At 50.8% G+C, this 17,053-nt stretch overlaps 1 protein-coding gene and 1 pseudogene across 1 annotated transcript in view; one reads left to right on the top strand and one right to left on the bottom strand.

The window, feature by feature from the left end:
• Positions 1–17,053, bottom strand: part of LOC101027862 (uncharacterized) — a 173,512-nt gene that overhangs the window by 101,339 nt on the left and 55,120 nt on the right. Inside the window, exons 21-27 of the mRNA XM_074381574.1 lie at positions 13,468–13,631; positions 10,981–11,140; positions 10,643–10,722; positions 4,082–4,268; positions 2,934–3,089; positions 2,437–2,570; positions 1,556–1,714 (exon numbers count right to left, since the gene is read on the bottom strand). Coding sequence (XP_074237675.1) covers positions 1,556–1,714; positions 2,437–2,570; positions 2,934–3,089; positions 4,082–4,268; positions 10,643–10,722; positions 10,981–11,140; positions 13,468–13,631 — 1,040 coding nt within the window. The remainder of the gene's footprint in view (positions 1–1,555; positions 1,715–2,436; positions 2,571–2,933; positions 3,090–4,081; positions 4,269–10,642; positions 10,723–10,980; positions 11,141–13,467; positions 13,632–17,053) is intronic.
• Positions 9,123–9,220, top strand: LOC120367490 (small nucleolar RNA U13; annotated as a pseudogene).

Here is a 17,053-nt window from a genome sequence, read left to right as displayed (position 1 = left end):
AAATACAAAAATTACATGGGTGTGGTGATGGGTGCCTGTAATCCCAGCTACTGGGGAGGCTGAGGCAGGAGAATTGCTTGAACCTGGGAGGCGGAGGTTGCAGCAAGCCAAGATTATGCCACTGCATTCCAGACTGGGTGACAGAACAAGACTCCATCCCGGGGGGAAAAAAAAAAGGCTGAAGGAAGGAAATTCTGACACAGGCCACATATAGATGAACCTTGAGGGCATGCTAAGTGAAAAAAGCCAGTCAAACAAAGGACAGGCCGGGTGGTGGCTCACATCTATAATCCCAGCCCTTCGGGAGGCTGAGGCAGGCAGATCACCTGAGGTCAGGAGTTTGAGACCAGGCTGCCCAACATGTTGAAACCCTGTTTCTACGAAAAATACAAAAAAAATAGCAGGGTGTGGTGGCACACAGTGATAATCCCACTACTTGGAAGGCTGAGGCAGGAGAAACGCTTGAACCCACGAGGCGGAGGTTGTGGTGAGCCAAAACTGCACCACTCCTGTGTGGGCAATAGGAGCGAAACTCCGTGTCAAAAAAAAAAAAAAAAAAAAAAAGGATAAATAGTGTGCGATTCTATTTCTATGTGGTACCTAGAGTAGTCAAAAGCCCAAAACACAAAGAATGGTGGCTGCCGGGGACTGGGGGCAGGAGCGAATGGGGGGTCAGCATTTAATGGGTACAGTCTTACAGTCTTACTGCAGGTTCTGGAGATTACAGTGGTGACGGCTGCAGAAGAATCTAAATGCAGGTAATGCCACTAAACGTAACCATGGTTTAAACGGTACTTTTTACACAACGTATATTTAAGCACAATTCAGAGTTAATTTAGAAGACCATTTGCGGTCGGACATGGTGGTTCACACCTGTAATCCCAGCAGTTTGGGAGGCTGAGGTGGGCCGATCATGAGGTCAAGAGTTCAAGACCATCCTGGCCAACATGGTGAAACTCCATCTCTACTAAAAATACAAAAATTACCCAGGCGTGGTAGTACGTGCCTGTAATCCCACCTACTTGGGAGGCTGAGGCAGGGAGAACTGCTTGAACCTGGGTGGTGGAGGTTGCAGTGAGCCGAGATCGTGCCACTGCACTGCAGCCTGATGACAGAGCAAGACTCCATCTCAAAACAAAACAAAACAAGACCATTTGCAGGACTGGAGGTGAAAAGAGGAAAAAAACGTGCAAGGTTAAATGTGTGCTGTAGAAGAACCACCACCTGTTCAGCTGCTGAGCACACCACCCTTCCTAACTCGGCAAAAGAACCCACCCTCTGGGAAAACCTAAAAGCGAACTGCTGTTTCCAAAATGCATTTTGACAGCTGGAAATCTGTGTTTCCCAAGCCCTCCTTCCAGTCCTTGGCACTGTGACAAGCGTTTCTCACCCCTGGGGACGTGGGGCTGGAGATGCAAAAGGGCAAGTCACCAAGGCTGGGTTTCAGCTGCCAGCATCCTTGCAGCCAGGGCCAGAGGGCCATGAGGGGTTCCTCAGCTCCCACCATCCATGCTGGACTCACAGGGCACGGCTCTGCTGCAGTGGCCCAGCTCACCTCCACGAAGTGATTGCTCAGAGCGGGCCCCGAGTCATTCTTGAAGGTCTGGCTGACATGGAGAAGCCTCTTGTTGCCACTCTGGTCCCAGTGCTTCCCGTAGCTCGCCTCCAGCTGCGAGTGCAGGTGGCCCGAGTCCTCCTCGTGCCAGAGCTGGACCTGAGACACACATGAGCGGTGAAGTGTCCATGGAGGCCCCGCCCACCCAGTCCCCGGGCCCCCTCACAGCCACCCACTCCAGGAACATCAGTTTGGTTTTCTGAGGAGACGATTCTGTAGAAAGCACTATTTTGTTGTTATTGTTTTTTTTTTTTTTTGCTTTTTTTTTGAGATGGCGTCTCGCTCTGTCACCCAGGCTGAAGGGCAGTGAGACGATCTCAGCTCACTGCAACCTCCACCTCCCCAGTTCAAACGACTCTCCTTTCTCAGCCTCCTGAGTAGCTGGGATTGCAGGCACCTGCCACTACGCCTGGCTAATTTTTGTATTTTTAGTAGGATGGAGTTTCACCATGTTGGCCAGGCTGGTCTGGAACTCCTGACCTTGTGATCCACCTGCCGAAGGCTCTCAAAGTGCCGGCCTTGTTTTTTTGTTGTTTTTTTTTTTTTAATTTGTTTATTTTAGAGACAAGATTTCACTCTGTTGCCCAGGCTGGAGTACAGTGGCACCATCTTGGCTCACTGCAACCTCTGCCTCCTGGGCTGAAGCAACCCTGGATGAATAGACATAAGACTGAGGCTGAAGCGCCAGGCGTGGATCCATCGTATATGGCTATGCTATTGGGAGAAAGTTCATCTCTTTGGGGATGAGCTCAGGGTACTCCTATCACCACTTGCCCGACTCTGGTGCTCTCTCTGGATGTCCCAGCTGACCTGGCACCCACCTTGTGGCTGAAGGCCGGGATCTGTGTGCAGTGGAGCTCATGGCCCAGCTCCAGCCTGTAGGCGCCATCTGAGCCGCTCTCTGTCTGCAGCCTCTGGCTGGTGCTGCACTGGTGCGCTGGCTGCTTTGCCTGAGCTGTGAGGATCGATCAAGTGACCCCTGCCCTCCTCTGCCAGGCAGCCCTCCACCAGGGCTCCAAGAGGAGGAGGGCCCAGCCCAGCCCGGCCTCAGCCGTGTACCCTTGGCCCTGTGGCCTGCTTCAGCTGTCACTCCATTAGATCCTGTCCACAGGGAGGTCTTAAGAGATAGATGAATGTCTCAACAGACACATCTTTTTTTTTTAATGAGCAGGTACTAAGTCCTACTCAGAGCCCACAGAATGACTAATGGGAAATCCTGTGGTGACAGCCTATCTTAGCTCACAGAGCCACAGCCGCAGGAAACAGGGCAGGCCCTACCACCTCCACCTGCCCCGCAGCCAGGCATGCAGTGCCTTACCCAGGAGGCTGTACTGGATCCTCAGGGAGTTGGTCCAGAGCCGGCCCCGCTGCTGCAGCAGGCCAAGGACACGCAGCCCCGCCAGCCCTGGCACGAAGAGCTCAGCACTGAGGGCGGCCACCCACTGTCCATCCTCCTCCTTCCTTTCCAGCAGTGCTGCAGGGACAGACAGCAGGCAGGTGAAAGGGTCAGCCCCCAGGGACCAACACTCCCAACCCCAGGCAAAGAGGGGACTCGGGATACACCAGGGGCCTTGGGGTTGGGGGCTCCTTGAAGAGTCAACATCTGTGCCCTGCACAACAAGCCATAGACAGGCCTGATCACTGCTCACTGCAGCCTTCATCTCCCAGGCTCAATCGATCCTCTCACCTCAGCCTCCCAAGTAGCTGGAACTACAGACACGTGCCACCACACTTGGCTAATTTTTGTATTTTTCTGTAGAACCGGGAGTCTCACTATGTTACCCGGGCTGGTCTTGAACTCCTGGTCTCAAACAATCCTCCCACCTTGGCTTCCCAAAGTGCTGGGATTATAGGCGTGGGACACCATGCCTGGCCCAAAACTAAATAGAATGAAACAAACTGAATAGGACAGAAGATAAAGAATTAACAGGGCATCGTGGGATGTCGGATAAATTTCACCCTCTGAAGCTTCTGCTTCTGCGACACTGAAGGTCATCCAGAACACACAGGTGGAAATAGGCCAGCTGTTATGACTCCCAGACACCCACGTGAGGTGATCAACAGCCACTGCTCCAGGTACCCCCAAGCCCCGGCTCCTGTCCTTACCGTGGAATCTTCCAGAACCCGTAAGCAGCACACCCAGGCGCCACCACCCCGGCTCTGGCACAGGGCCAGCGCCTGCTCAGCCTGTGTGTGTTTTAAATGCCCCGTGTATTTTAGGTCAAAATGTTACATGTGTTTCTTATGGTGGGTGAGAATAAAAACAGCCCAAAAGCTGCTATTTTAAGGTTTGTGGGGGCAGGTGGAGGTTGGGGGAGCTTTTAGGGGCTCACACTGAGCCTGCGGCTGTCCTTAGATAGGATGTTGATATTGAGAAGCTGGGGTGATGACGACCATGAGGAGGCATTTGGCCTACACCCTAGCCTGGCCACGGAGGAGACGGGGCACAGGGGTCTCATCTCCTACCTCTCACGTGGGCCTGGTCACTCAGCACATGACTCAGCGATGCGGAGAAGCCCAGCTTGCTGCCCGCCTGCCGCGTGAGGTTCCCCGTCAAGACGACGGGGCTGCCCCCTGTCACCAGCTTCACCTCCAGCTGTGCCTGGAACCTCTCTGCCTCGCTGCCGATGGGTGGCTGCAGGTCACTCCAGCCCTGAAAAGGTCTCGGTGTCACCTGGGAGGACAGGCTTGGCCAGCAAGCCCAGTCATGATCATATAAGCTGGGACTAGAGAGTAGGCAGAAGACAGCCCAGCCAACAGCTTTCTATGCCGATCCTTCCCCAATTTTTGATTTTTCTTGAGACAGAGTCTCACTCTGTCACCCAGGCTTGAGTGCAGTGGCGGGATCCTGGTTCACTGCAACCTTCGTCTCCTGGGTTCAAGTGATTCTCCTGCCTCAGCCTCCCAGTTAGCTGGGATGACAGGCACACACCACAGTGCCCAGCTCATTTTTGTATTTTTAGTAGATATGGGGTTTCACCATTTTGGTGAGGCTGGTCTCAAACTCCTGAACCCAAGTGATCCGCCCGCCTTGGCCTCCCAAAGTGCTGGAATTACAGGTGTGAACCACTATGCCCAGCCCTTCCCCAATTTTTTAAACTCCCGGATTTCTCAAAATTAGAAATCTGTGTCACAAACTCAGAAATACAAAGGACTCCTCTTCTCTCCTTGACAGCCCCCTTGTTGGAGCCATCAGGAACTCAGTCGACCATTGCTATGGGATGTGACTCGAGACAACGCCATCTGCCACCTCCGCTGCGCCCCAGCTCCAGCCCTGGTCATCACACCTGTCTCACCGCAACATCCTCCTGGCTCTCCCGGCTCCCATCCCGCCGCTGGCAACTGATCTCCACGTGGTGACCAGACATGCTGACTGACGGCACACTAGCGTTTCTTAGAGTACAATCCAAAGTCCTTGAGAAGGCCAGTGAAGCCAGAACTTCGTTGGTCACTGGCGCACACACTGGCAGGTGGACCACAGGGACAGCTCACTACACTCCAAGGCCCCACATGGGAGATCCTCTAAAAAAGCCATCAGCAACTACAAATACCATGTCTGATGGCCCCGCCAACCTGCGGACACACCCCACACACCCCTCTGATAGCCACTAGCTGGTCAGTTCACCCAAAAGATGTCAAAACAATACTCACTATTACGAGACCGTCACGACTTAATGCCGTGTTTCCCTCATCCCCACGGGCGTGTGTGCAGATGTGTGTACGAATGTGTGTGCATCTGTGCACAGATGTATCTGTACATGGATGTGTGTAGATGTGTATGTATACAGAGATATGAAAATACAGATAGGTGTGTACAAATACATGGATATGGATGTGTGTGTACAGTGATGTGTGTACATGGATGTGTCTATGTGTAGACATGTATATACAGATGTGTGTGCAGATGTGTATAAAGACGTGTATATATATGGATGTGTGTATATGAATGTATGTGTACAGGTATGTCTACATGTGGATGTAGATGCTCGCGGCTCTTCCTGCTGACAGACACATCCTAGCGCCAGCTCTCTCCACTGTGTATCAGAGGCTGCGCGGTGGTGTCAGAGCTTCCTCAGGGTGCATGTGAAAGGGTGAGCGCAGAATCTCTCTCCCAAACCCCAACACTTTGCAGTTAAAGAGAACACTAGTCACAAATGTGTCAGGTCAGCAGGCATAAACCGGGGCTCTCCAGGCAACCCAGGACCCAACCCGCACACACCGCGGTAGGGGGTGCCAAACAGAACACTTCCCACACCAGCCTTAAATCCCACAAACTTTGAGACAAGTTGAACCCAAGCTCTGGCACTTTGCATTCATGAGCTCATCTGCCTCAGTTTCCTCATCTCATATGGGGTTACAGAGAGGACTTGAAGCGGAGATTTCAAGTCTGCTGGAACAGGCTCCAGAAAGTTCCGGAGCTCCGGCTGTTACTGTAATTGATGAGTCTGGGGTGGATAGAACTAGAATTTCTCCAAAGGCAAATAAACATTTCCAGGCCTCAAATAGCTCTATAGGGAGCGGCAGGAAGGTCCGACGGGAGGTACAGGCAATCTGTGCCTGCATATTTAGCAAATAAGATGTTCAAGGGCCCCTGCAGGTTCTGGAAATGAGGCAGAAGTCTCAGCTGTCAGGCAGGTGGGGCTTTCGGGGGAAGGTGGCTCTCCCTTAACATGGGTCTTCTCCCCACCCAGGCTGACAGCACAGGTGGAAATGGAGACAGTATTTATGCAGCAAGACATCCAGCCCCGGCTTCAGACACTCCACTCCAGGCATCTCTGAGAAGACACTGGAAACTGAGGCAGAATCGGGAGATCCACTGCTGAACGTGCCCAGCGATCATGCCTGGCAGGATCAAGTCTAAAGCTGCAATTTGTACTCTGGCTGGAGTGCAGTGGCACGATCTCGACTCACTGCAACCGCCCCCTTCCAGATTCAAGCAATTTCCCTGCCTCAGCCTCCTGAGAAGCTGGGCTGACAGGCATACACCACCATGCCCAGGGAAGTTTTCTATCTTTAGCAGAGACAGGGTTTCACCTTCTTGGCCAGCCTGGTCCCAAATTCCTGACTTCATGTGATCCTCCTGCCTCGCCTCCCAACATTGGTACACTTTTTGAAGTACCAATCTGCTTGAAAAGGGGATGGAAGTTTTAAGTCTTCTCCCCAGGATGGAGGAGACAGACACGAAACTTCAACACAGTAACAAGGGCCTCAGGTGACTCCCTAAGTTCCATCCAGGCACCCTTGGGTAAGATCCCTTGAAAAGCACCTACTGAGATGAAAATGAGCCTGGACAACATACTAAGACCCGTCTACACACACACACACACACACACACACACAAAAACAAGAAAAAAAATAGGAAGGCATGGTGACACAGGCCATGGTCCCAGCTACCTGGGAGGCTGAGGCAGGAGGATCACTTGAGCCCAGGGGTTTGAGGCTGCAGTGACCTAGGACCCTGCCATTGCACAGAAAACCTTGTAAAAGAAAGAGAAATGGCCGGGCGCGGTGGCTCAAGCCTGTAATCCCAGCACTTTGGGAGGCCGAGGCGGGTGGATCACGAGGTCAAGAGATCGAGACCATCCTGGTCAACATGGTGAAACCCCGTCTCTACTAAAAATACAAAAAATTAGCTGGGCATGGTGGCGCGTGCCTGTAATCCCAGCTACTCAGGAGGCTGAGGCAGGAGAATTGCCTGAACCCAGGAGGCGGAGGTTGCGGTGAGCCGAGATCGCGCCATTGCACTCCAGCCTGGGTAACAAGAGCGAAACTCCATCTCAAAACTAAAAAAAAAAAAAAAAAAAAAAAAAAAGAAAGAAATGTCAGGGAGACGGAAAAGCCGGGGGGAAGAGAGGGGGAAAGACATGGGGGAAAGGGAGGGCAAGAGGTAGGAAGAGGAAGAGAGGGAATAGAGGGAGGGAGAGAAAGGAAGGGAAAGAAAAAAGGAAGGAAGAAAAGAGGAAAGACATGAGAAAAACCGATAAACCTCGTGGCCAGGGAATCCCGCGGTTGAGGATGTACTCTGCAGAGAGAACGGTGTTCACCACAGAGTAATTGTGAGAGACGAAACCTGGGGAAAGCCCGAGCACTTCGTTATGAAACTAGCTGAATACATTCCATTCCATGGACTATTACGTGGTCATTCGCACTACATGGGAGACGCCGATTTTTTTAGGTGGATGTATTAACTCCACGTGCTGATTGTGTGCATAGATCGTCTCGGAGAGGAATCACCAAAGAAACCCTAACAGTGGTTGGCTTTCAGGAGGGGTGGGAGAGCAGCTTTAAGGCCATACCAGCACCAACCAATAGAGCTTTTTGCAATGAGGACCATGTTTCCGGGCCATCTGCAGCTGTGGAGCACCCGAAATGTGGCCCACGCAGCCAGAGAATCAAATCCTTCATTTTCTTTGATGTTAATTCATTTAGATTTTTTTTCCCCCTTTTTTGAGATGGAGTCTCGCTCCATTGCCCAGGCTGGAGGGAAGCTGCGTGATCTTGGCTCACCGCAACCTCTGTCTCCCAGGTTCGAGCAGTTCTCCTGCCTCAGCTTTCTAAGCAGAGGGGGTTACAGGGGCTCACCACTACATCCGGCTACTTTGTGTGTTTTTAGTAGAGATGGGGTTTCACCATGTTGGTGAGGCTGCTCTCAAACTCCTGACCTCAGGTAAGCCACCTGACTCGGCCTCCCAAAGTGCTGGGATTCTAGGCGTAAGCCAGCATACCCGGCCTTAGATTTCAATAAACACATATGCCGCTGGCTGTCATATAGGACACTCAGTTCTATGCTCTTTCATAGCTTTTAAACTTTGAATCACTTAAATGCATTGCCTGTTTTTTTTCATTGTAGAACTTAATAGAATAGTATTTAGATTGAATTAACCTAAATGAAATCTACAATAGAATTTAAATTGCACCAGTGCGTGCTTGTATAAAAAGATTCCCAAGGGGTGGGTGTGTGTGTGTGTGTGTGTGTATGTTTCTTTTTTTTTTTTTTTTTTCCTCTGAGTTGGAGTCTCGCTCTGCCACCCAGTCTGGAGTGCAGTAGTATGAACTTGGCTCACTGCAACCTCTGCCTTCAGGGTTCAAGTGGTTCTCTGGGCTCAGTTTCCCGAGTCACGGGGATTATAGGCACGCACCACCACACCCAGCTCATTTTTGTATTTTCAGTAGAGCAGGAGTTACACCATGTTGGCTAGGCTGGTCTTGAACTCCACTTCAAGTGATTCACCTGCCTCGGCCTATCAAAGTGCTGAGATTACAGGTGTGAGCCAGCACGCCCAGCCGCAAAGATGTATTTTTGAGTAAAAAGAGCAAGGTACAAACAAAAAATAGGGAACAGCTGGGGGTGGTGGCTCATGCCTCTAATTCTAGCACTTTGGGAGGCTGAGGTGGGAAGATCGCTGGAACCCAGGAGGTCAAGGCTGCAATGAGCCATGATTGCACCACTGCCCTCCAGCCTGAGTGACGAAGCAAGACCTGCCTCAAGAAAATCAAAAATTAAAAAAACCAAAACCGAAGCATGATGATTGGGTTTTCATGCTATTGTATGATATGTGCCTTCCTCAAAACTTGTTACGATATCATCACATCACCCATCTGATGCGAAAAAGAAAAAACAAAACCCAGAAGCCCAAACTAAAAATATTTGCAAATCTATAGCGTTATGCGTTGTCTTGTGTCTCCCCGAAAGACGCTGAAGCCCTGCGCCGCAGGGTCTGTGGATGCGACCTTATTTGGAAATAGGCTCTTCACATGTGATCAAGCTGAGCTGAGATGAGGGTGAATCCTAATCCCGTGTGCCTGGTGTCCTTATAAAAAGGGACGTGTGGACACACACCTATAAAGGGAAGACAGTGTCAAGACAGGGACAGAAGACCACCTACAAGCCCAGGAACTCTGGAGGCTCCGAGAATCCAGGAGTGAGACCTGGGACAGACCCTCCCTCACAGCCTTCACAGGAAAAACAAACAAACAATCTAAAACCCCTTGATTTCAGACTCCTGGCCTCCAGAACGGTGAGAATAAACCTCTGTGGTTGAAGCCACACAGTTTAGGGTACTTGGTTAAGGCAGCATTGGGAAATGAATGCAAATTTCCTGGGGCGTGCATCAATACTTCTGAAGGAAATTTGGGATGTGGCATGCTTGAACTTAAAACTCATACCTTTCTCTACTCTGAATTCTTTTTTTGAGAGACAGGGTCTCACTCTGTCACCAGGCTGGAGTGCAGTGGCACAAGCACGGCTCCCTGCAGCCTCCGCCTCCTGAGCTGCAGCAATCCTCTTGCCTCAGCCTCCTGAGTTGCTGAGACTACAGGCACATGCCACTCTGCCTGGCTAATTTTTTTAAAATGTTTTATACAGACAGGGTCTTAACTATGTTGTCCAGGTTTATCTTGAACACCTAGCCTCAAGTGATCCTCCCACCTTAGCCTCCCAAAGTTCTGGGATTACATGTGTAAGCTATCATGACCGGCTTGCTTTTTGTTGTTGTTGTTTTTGGGATGGAATCTCGCTGTGTTGCTCAGGCTGGACTGCAGTGGCACAATCTCGGCTCACTGAAACCCCCCACCTCCTAGGTTCAAGCAATTCTTCTGCCTCAGCCTCCCGAGTAGCTTGGATTACAGGAACCCACTACCACACCCAGCTAATTTTTTAATTTTTATTACAGGCAGGGTTTCACCATTAGGCCAGGCTGGTCTTGAACTCCTGACTTCAGAGATCTGCCCACTTTGGCTTCCCAAAATGCTGGCATTACAGGCGTGAGATACTGCACCCTGAATTCTTAAAAGCATGTTTCTACATTATTAATATTCATTTTTAACATCAATGGCAGTGGGATATTAGCCCTTATTTTTCTTCTTTACGTATTTCTGGGTAACAGGAATTAATACTTGTTAAGTGGCAGGTAGAAGGGGAAGATCCCAGGGGCGGTGGCAGTAGGTAACGGGGCCCTGGGATGGAGCAGGAAATGCCCAGGGAGGTGGCAGGTGCACACACAGATGGGCCAAGGGCGTGGAACAAACCTTGATGTAGTAGACATCCCTGTCATCCAGCACCAGCTCCAAGTGACCCATGTGGGTACTCTCAAGAGCCTCCATCTTTCCTGGGTGGGGAAGAGAAATGAGAGTTTAGAGACAAGGGTTCCACATCTGGATCTGGCCCCTGTAGCCCCTCGGGAGGACCGCCTAGCCGTTTTCTAATCTCTGAGCCTACGGTTCAGAATCTATAAAATGGAGCTGGCTTTCGTGCTCATCTCAGGGGGTCACAGACAGACCCAGGAGCCAGCTCGCTGCAGGTGCCCGGCCCTGGGTGTGGTACCGAGCGAAGGGTGTGGTGAGCAGGGAGGGGACATTGTCATTACCGTCCAGCTCGATTTTCTTCCTGGGATGGAGAAGCTTGAGCCGGAACTTGCTCTGAGGCAAGCTGTAGCTGACGTCCACCCCGACATCCCTCGGCACTTCTGACCCGGGCGTGCCCATGAAGATGTGGGCTGTGGCTTCTTGAGGCAACCAGCTGTCCTTCTGGAAACAGCAGAGTCTTCAAGACTGAGAGTCTCCACCTCCACCCTTCAGACACTCATACTGTTGTCCTCACAGTCCCCCAACCCAGAATTTATTGGGCTTGAAAATCACCTGCAGACACTTAAAGCTCTGCACCACAGCCCAGGACGACGTTCACAGTGTCGAAATTTATTCAGCAAATGGCCAGGAAGAAGTGGCTGCAGTGCACACCCCTGGCACCCGGCACAGACCCCTCCCATCCATTTTTTTTTTTTTTTTTTTTTTTTTTTTTTTTTAAGACCGAGTCTCGCTCTGTTGCCCAGGCTGGAGTGCAGCAGCGCAATCTTGGCTCACTGCAACCTCCGCCTCCCAGGTTCAAAGGATTCTCCTGCCTCAGCCTCCTGAGTAAGTAGGATTACAGGCATGTGCCACCAAGCCGGGCTAATTTCTTTTATTTCCTTTTTTTTTTGTATTTTTAGTAGAGATAGGGTTTCACCATGTTGGCCAGGCTGATCTCAAACTCCTGACCTCAAGTGATCCGCTCACCTCGGCCTCCCAAAGTGCTGGGATTACAGGCACGAGCCACCATGCCCAGTCCCTCCCCTCCTTTTAACCAGCTCTGTGTCTTTATACCCCAGCTTCTGCAAGCTCTGCACCTCCTGGCTGTCACCTGAGGCCTCCAGAACATTGCCCTCCAGCACTGTAGCCAGAACTCCCAGCACCTTAGCCCAGAGGGGAACACACTCTGCAAGGACCTTGCGCTCCAGGGCTCCCCGTGGGACCGAGATGAGGCTACAACTTCACCTGAAATCGTACATCTCTCAGCATCTTTCCCCAGCCTGTCCTAATTTCTCCTCTCTTACTGGGTCCCCCAGAGCCTCAATAAATCACATGCCCCACAGTCTAAGACTTGGGTCTGTTTTTGGAAAAATGGAGCCTCAGCCACAAGCCGTGTTCCGAAATCCCACATCAGTGTACGCTCATTCAACACCAATGAGGACGCGCTGCTGCGTGGAAGATGAGTGAGCATGGGACACGCAGAGTCCCCAGCCACACAGAGCCTACGTCCTCGAGAGGAGGCACAGGACCACCAGACACTAGAATGGGCAGGACGGCAGCTGGCGGCGAGTGTGCTGACAAAGCGGGGAGGTTAGGGGCCCCGATGGGGACACTGGTCTAGACAGGGTGGCCCAGGCAGGCTGCCCCTGAGGGGTCCCATTTAAGGACACTTGAAAGGAGCGAGGGAGGGAGTTAGGTGGATATCCTGCGGAAAAGTGTTCCTGGCAGAGGAAACAGCCAGTGCAAAGGCCGTGGGGCGAGCACATGCCTGACATTGAAAAAGAGGCCAGTGCGTCTCCAGTGCAGAGAGTCTGAAGGCGAGACCGCGAGGGGAGGCCAGCGGGGGAGAGACCGCCAAGGGCCTGTGGGCCACAGCATCTGGCTCCTACTTGAAGAGTAACAGGAGCCACCGGGGGGTCTACACAGAGGAGAAGCACGATCCAGCTGGGATTTCAGAGGGCCCGTCTGGCTGCTGGTGAAGATGGTAAGGAGACCAGAGCAGGAGCTGGGAGATCAGACAGGAGACCACCAAGTGCCTCCTCTGGACCAGGTACTGACGACACAGTGGTAAATAACACAAACCCCGAGGCCGGGCGCGGTGGCTCACGCCTGTAATCCCAGCACTTTGGGAGGCCGAGGCGGGTAGATCGTGAGGTCGAGAGATCGAGACCATCCTGGTCAACATGGTGAAACCCCGTCTCTACTAAAAATACGAAAATTAGCTGGGCATGGTGGGGCGTGCCTGTAATCCCAGCTACTCGGGAGGCTGAGGCAGGAGAATTGCCTGAACCCAGGAGGCGGAGGTTGCAGTGAGCCGAGATGGTGCCATTGCACTCCAGCCTGGGTAACAAGAGCGAAACTCCAACTCAAAAAAACAAAAAAAAAAAAACAAAAAACCCGGAATCCGCTCCCAGGAACTGAGTTACTGTGAAGAAAACAGACATTAACCGATCAGCTTCACTAAGAAACAGAAGCAATCAAAAGGGAAGAAACGTGGCTGTCTTAGGTCAACTCACAAAAAAATGTGATGTGTTCCGGGATAACCAAGGCAGGCTTCCCTGAGGAGGTGACCCCCGAACTGAGATCTGAAGATTGATTCAGAGTTAATGAGCCACACAGCCCCAGCCAGAAAATCAGTCTGTGCAAAGGTCCCGAAGAAACCTACAGCAAGACTAGTGGAGCCCAGCAGCCCCAGAGAGGAGCCCCACCTCCGTTCAGGCGAGTTCAGGGCTGACCTGAGGAGACCCACAACCTGGCTGAGAAAGATGGGGCTGTGGCTTAGGGCCCACCTGGGGCTGCAGGGAACAGGCAGCTTCCAGCAGGTACCGTCGGAGCCCTGGGTCCTGCTTCTGTAGCGTCACGGCGGCGAACACAGGCAGTGAGAGCAGGTAGGGCCGGCCAGCTACCGGCCAGGTCACTCCAGCGCACAGCCGCCAGCCCCAGGCATAGGACACTGCAGAGAGAGGGAAGCAGGCAGCACTGGTCAGTGGAGACCCAGAGGGCTCCGGGCACAGGTGCCCACGGCGGCCACATCAGCAAAGAAAGCGCTTCTGTCATTTTTTCTGAGGAACAGCATTGTGTAGATGTGAATCCTGTGAGGCAGTGGTGAGCAGACCAGGCTTTCTCTACCTCAGCACTGCTGACATCAGGGGACAGATCATCTCATTTGGGGGTTGCCCTGTGCATTATGGGATGTTTCACTGCATTCCCGGGCCTCTATCCACTAGAAGCCAGTAACCCCTACCAACAATCAAATACTTCTGCAGATATTACCAAATGTCCCCGGGGTCAGGGTGGGGGTAGGGGGGCGGTAAAAGTGCCCCTGGCTAAGAACCCCCGGTAGACTTTTTTCTGAGCCTCAGTCATGCTCTGTTACCCAGGCTAGAGTGCAATGGCATGATGTCAGCTCACCGCAACCTCCATCTCCCTGGTTCGAGTGATTCTCCTGCCTCAGCCTCCCAAGTATCTGGGATTACAGGCATACAACCCCACGTCCAGCTAATTTTTGTATTTTTAGTAGAGACAGAGTTTCACCATGTTAGCCAGGCTGGTCTTGAACTCCTGACCTCAGATGATCCACCTGCCTCAGCATCCCAAAGTGCTGGGATTACAGGCGTGAGCTACCACGCCTGGCCCCTGGTAGACTTTTTAAGAGTGTCAGGCAGTAATGTGTAGAACACAGGCTCTGGAGCAAGAATGCCTCGTTCAAATTCTAGCTCAGCCACTTTCTAGCTGTGTGACCTTGGACAAATTACTTAACCTCTCTGGGCCTCAATGTTTCTTCTTCTTATCATTGTTATTACTCCCTTGACCCACAGTAAGGGCCACAATGTTTCTCCTCTTAAAATGCTAACAATTGTTCCTGCCTCATGGTGTAGCTGTGAGAATTAACGGGTCAGTAAGTGTTGAGAACACCACCTGGCCAACAGTAATGTCTTTGGTACTAACTCTTGCCCCAATTATAAAAATGTACTTGCTGTCCAGACGTGGTTGCTCACACCTGTAATCCCAGCACTATGGGAGGCCGAGGCGGGTGGATCACCTGAGGTCAGGAGTTCGAGACCAGCCTGGCCAAATTGGCAAAATCCCATCTCTACTAAAAATACAAAAATTAGCTGGGTGTGGTGGTGGGCACTTGTAATCCCAGCTACTTGGAGGCTGAGGCAGGAGAATCACCGGAAACCAGAAGGCAGAGGTTGCAGTGAGCCGAGATGGCCACATTGAACTCCAGCGTGGGCAAAAGAGCAAAACTTTGACTCAAAAAAAAAAAAATTTTATTTGTTGGTCAGACGCGGTCACTTACACCTGTAATCCCAACACTGTGGGATGAGGTAGGCAGATTACCTGAGGTCAAGAATTGGAGACCAGCCTTGCCAATATGGTGAAACCCTGTCTCTACTAAAAATACAAAAATTAGCTGTGTGCAGTGGTGGGTGTCTGTAATCCCAGCCACTCAGGAGGCTGACACAGGACAATCGCTTGAACCTGGGAGGCAGAGGTTGCAGAGAGCCAAGATTGTGCCACTGCACTCCAGCCTGGGCGACAAAGCAATATTCCAACTCAAAAAAAAAAAAAAAAGAAAAGAAAAGGCAAGTATTTGTTGCAGGAAATTAGAAAGCTCAGATTTTTAAAAATTTTTCTGTATTGTATGTTATACTTTCATAAGTTTATTTGAAATTCTTAATGCAACTTAAATACAAAAAAAGGGAAATTATCAAAAAGCAGAACTTGTTTCTCTTCATTAAATAGAGCCCTCCCCAACCTCACTCCAAAAACAAAATTGCAAGATCTGCTACTATGTGACATATTTACCTCCTGTCTTTTTACCCAGCTGAAATCACATTCAGTGTTGCTGCCTTTCACTCGGTATTACTAAAGAAGTTTCTCGTCGCAACACCTCACTTGTAATGGAGTTCAAACGTTTCACGATATCTAGGCCAGGTACAGCAGTTCACGCCTGTAATTCCAGCACTCTGAGGGGCTAAAGCGGGTGTATCACCTGAGGTCAAGAGTCCAAGACCAGCCTGGCCATTGTAATGAAACCCCACCTCTACTAAAAGTACAAAAATTAGCTGGGCATGGTGGCAGGCACCTGTAGTTCCAACTACCTGGGAGGCTAAGGCAGGAGAATTGCTTTAACCCAGGAGGCAGAGGTTGCAGTGAGCCGAGTTCACACCATTATATTCCAGCCTGATGACAAGAGTGAAACTTCTGTCTCAAAAAAAAAGAAAAAAAAAAAAAAGTTATGCAGTATCTTGGTAACTTCCTAACCCATGAGCCAGCAAACGTTCTTTGTAAAGGTCCAGATAGTTTATTTAATTACCCAGCTAGCTAGCTAGAGACAGAATCCTCCTTGGTGACCCCAGCTTGAGTGCAGTGGCATAACCACAGCTAACATCTCAACCTGCTGCCCTCAAGTGATCCTCCTGTGAGCCTTCCAAGTAGCTGGGACCACTGGTGCATGCCGCCATGCCCGGCTAATTTGTTAAGTTTTATTTTTGTAGAGACAAGGTCTCATTATGTTACCCAGGCTGGTCTTGAACTCCTGGACTCAAGGAATCCTCTCACCTCGGCCTCCTAAAGTACAGGGATTACAGGTATGGGCCACCCGCCAGCTAGATAGTCAGTATCTTATGCTTTATGGTCACAGAGTCTAGGCTGCAGCTACTCAGCTCTGATGTTGGACAAAGTAGCTATGGGTGATATGCAAATGAAGGGGGTGTGGCTGTGTTCCCAAACAACTTTTCTTTCCGGACACTGAAATTTCAATTTCGTCAAGTTTTCATGCTATGAAATATTCACTCTTCTTTTGACTCTTTTTAAGCTACTTAATGTTAACAACCTACCCTTAGTTCACTGGCCCTTATAATTGCCCGTTTTGCCTACTCCGGAATATTCGAGTTGCTGCCTATTTTTTGTTCTAAATAATGATGCAAAGAACATCTGTGCACACAGAGCATTTTTAAGTGATTTTGGTTTGCTTTCAAAGGGTAGAGTTCTAGGAGCATTATCATTGACTAAAGTAGTTGGTAAAGGAAAAGAAAGCCAGGCGCAGTGGCTCATGCCTGTAATCTCAGCACTTTGAGAAGCCGAAGCTGGTAGATCACCTGAGCCCAGGAGTTCAAGATCAAGCTGGGTAACATGGTGAGAACCTGTCTTTACAAAAAGAAAATTAGCTGGGCAGGGTGGCAAGTGCCTCTAGTCCCAGCTATTTGGGAGGCTCAGATGGGAGGATCACTTGAGCCTGGAGAGATGGAGTCTGCACGCTGGTCTGGGCGAGAGTGAGACAAGAAGAAGAAAGAAAAAGAGGAAGAAAAAGAAGAGGAGAAAGAAGAGGAGAAAGAGGGAGGAAGAAGAGAAAGAAGAGAAAGAAGG

The sequence above is a fragment of the Saimiri boliviensis genome, chromosome 12, assembly GCF_048565385.1.
Source record: "Saimiri boliviensis isolate mSaiBol1 chromosome 12, mSaiBol1.pri, whole genome shotgun sequence".
NCBI lineage: Eukaryota > Metazoa > Chordata > Mammalia > Primates > Cebidae > Saimiri > Saimiri boliviensis.
Note: the sequence above shows the minus strand (reverse complement) of the source record. Positions and strands in the feature narration are given on the sequence as shown.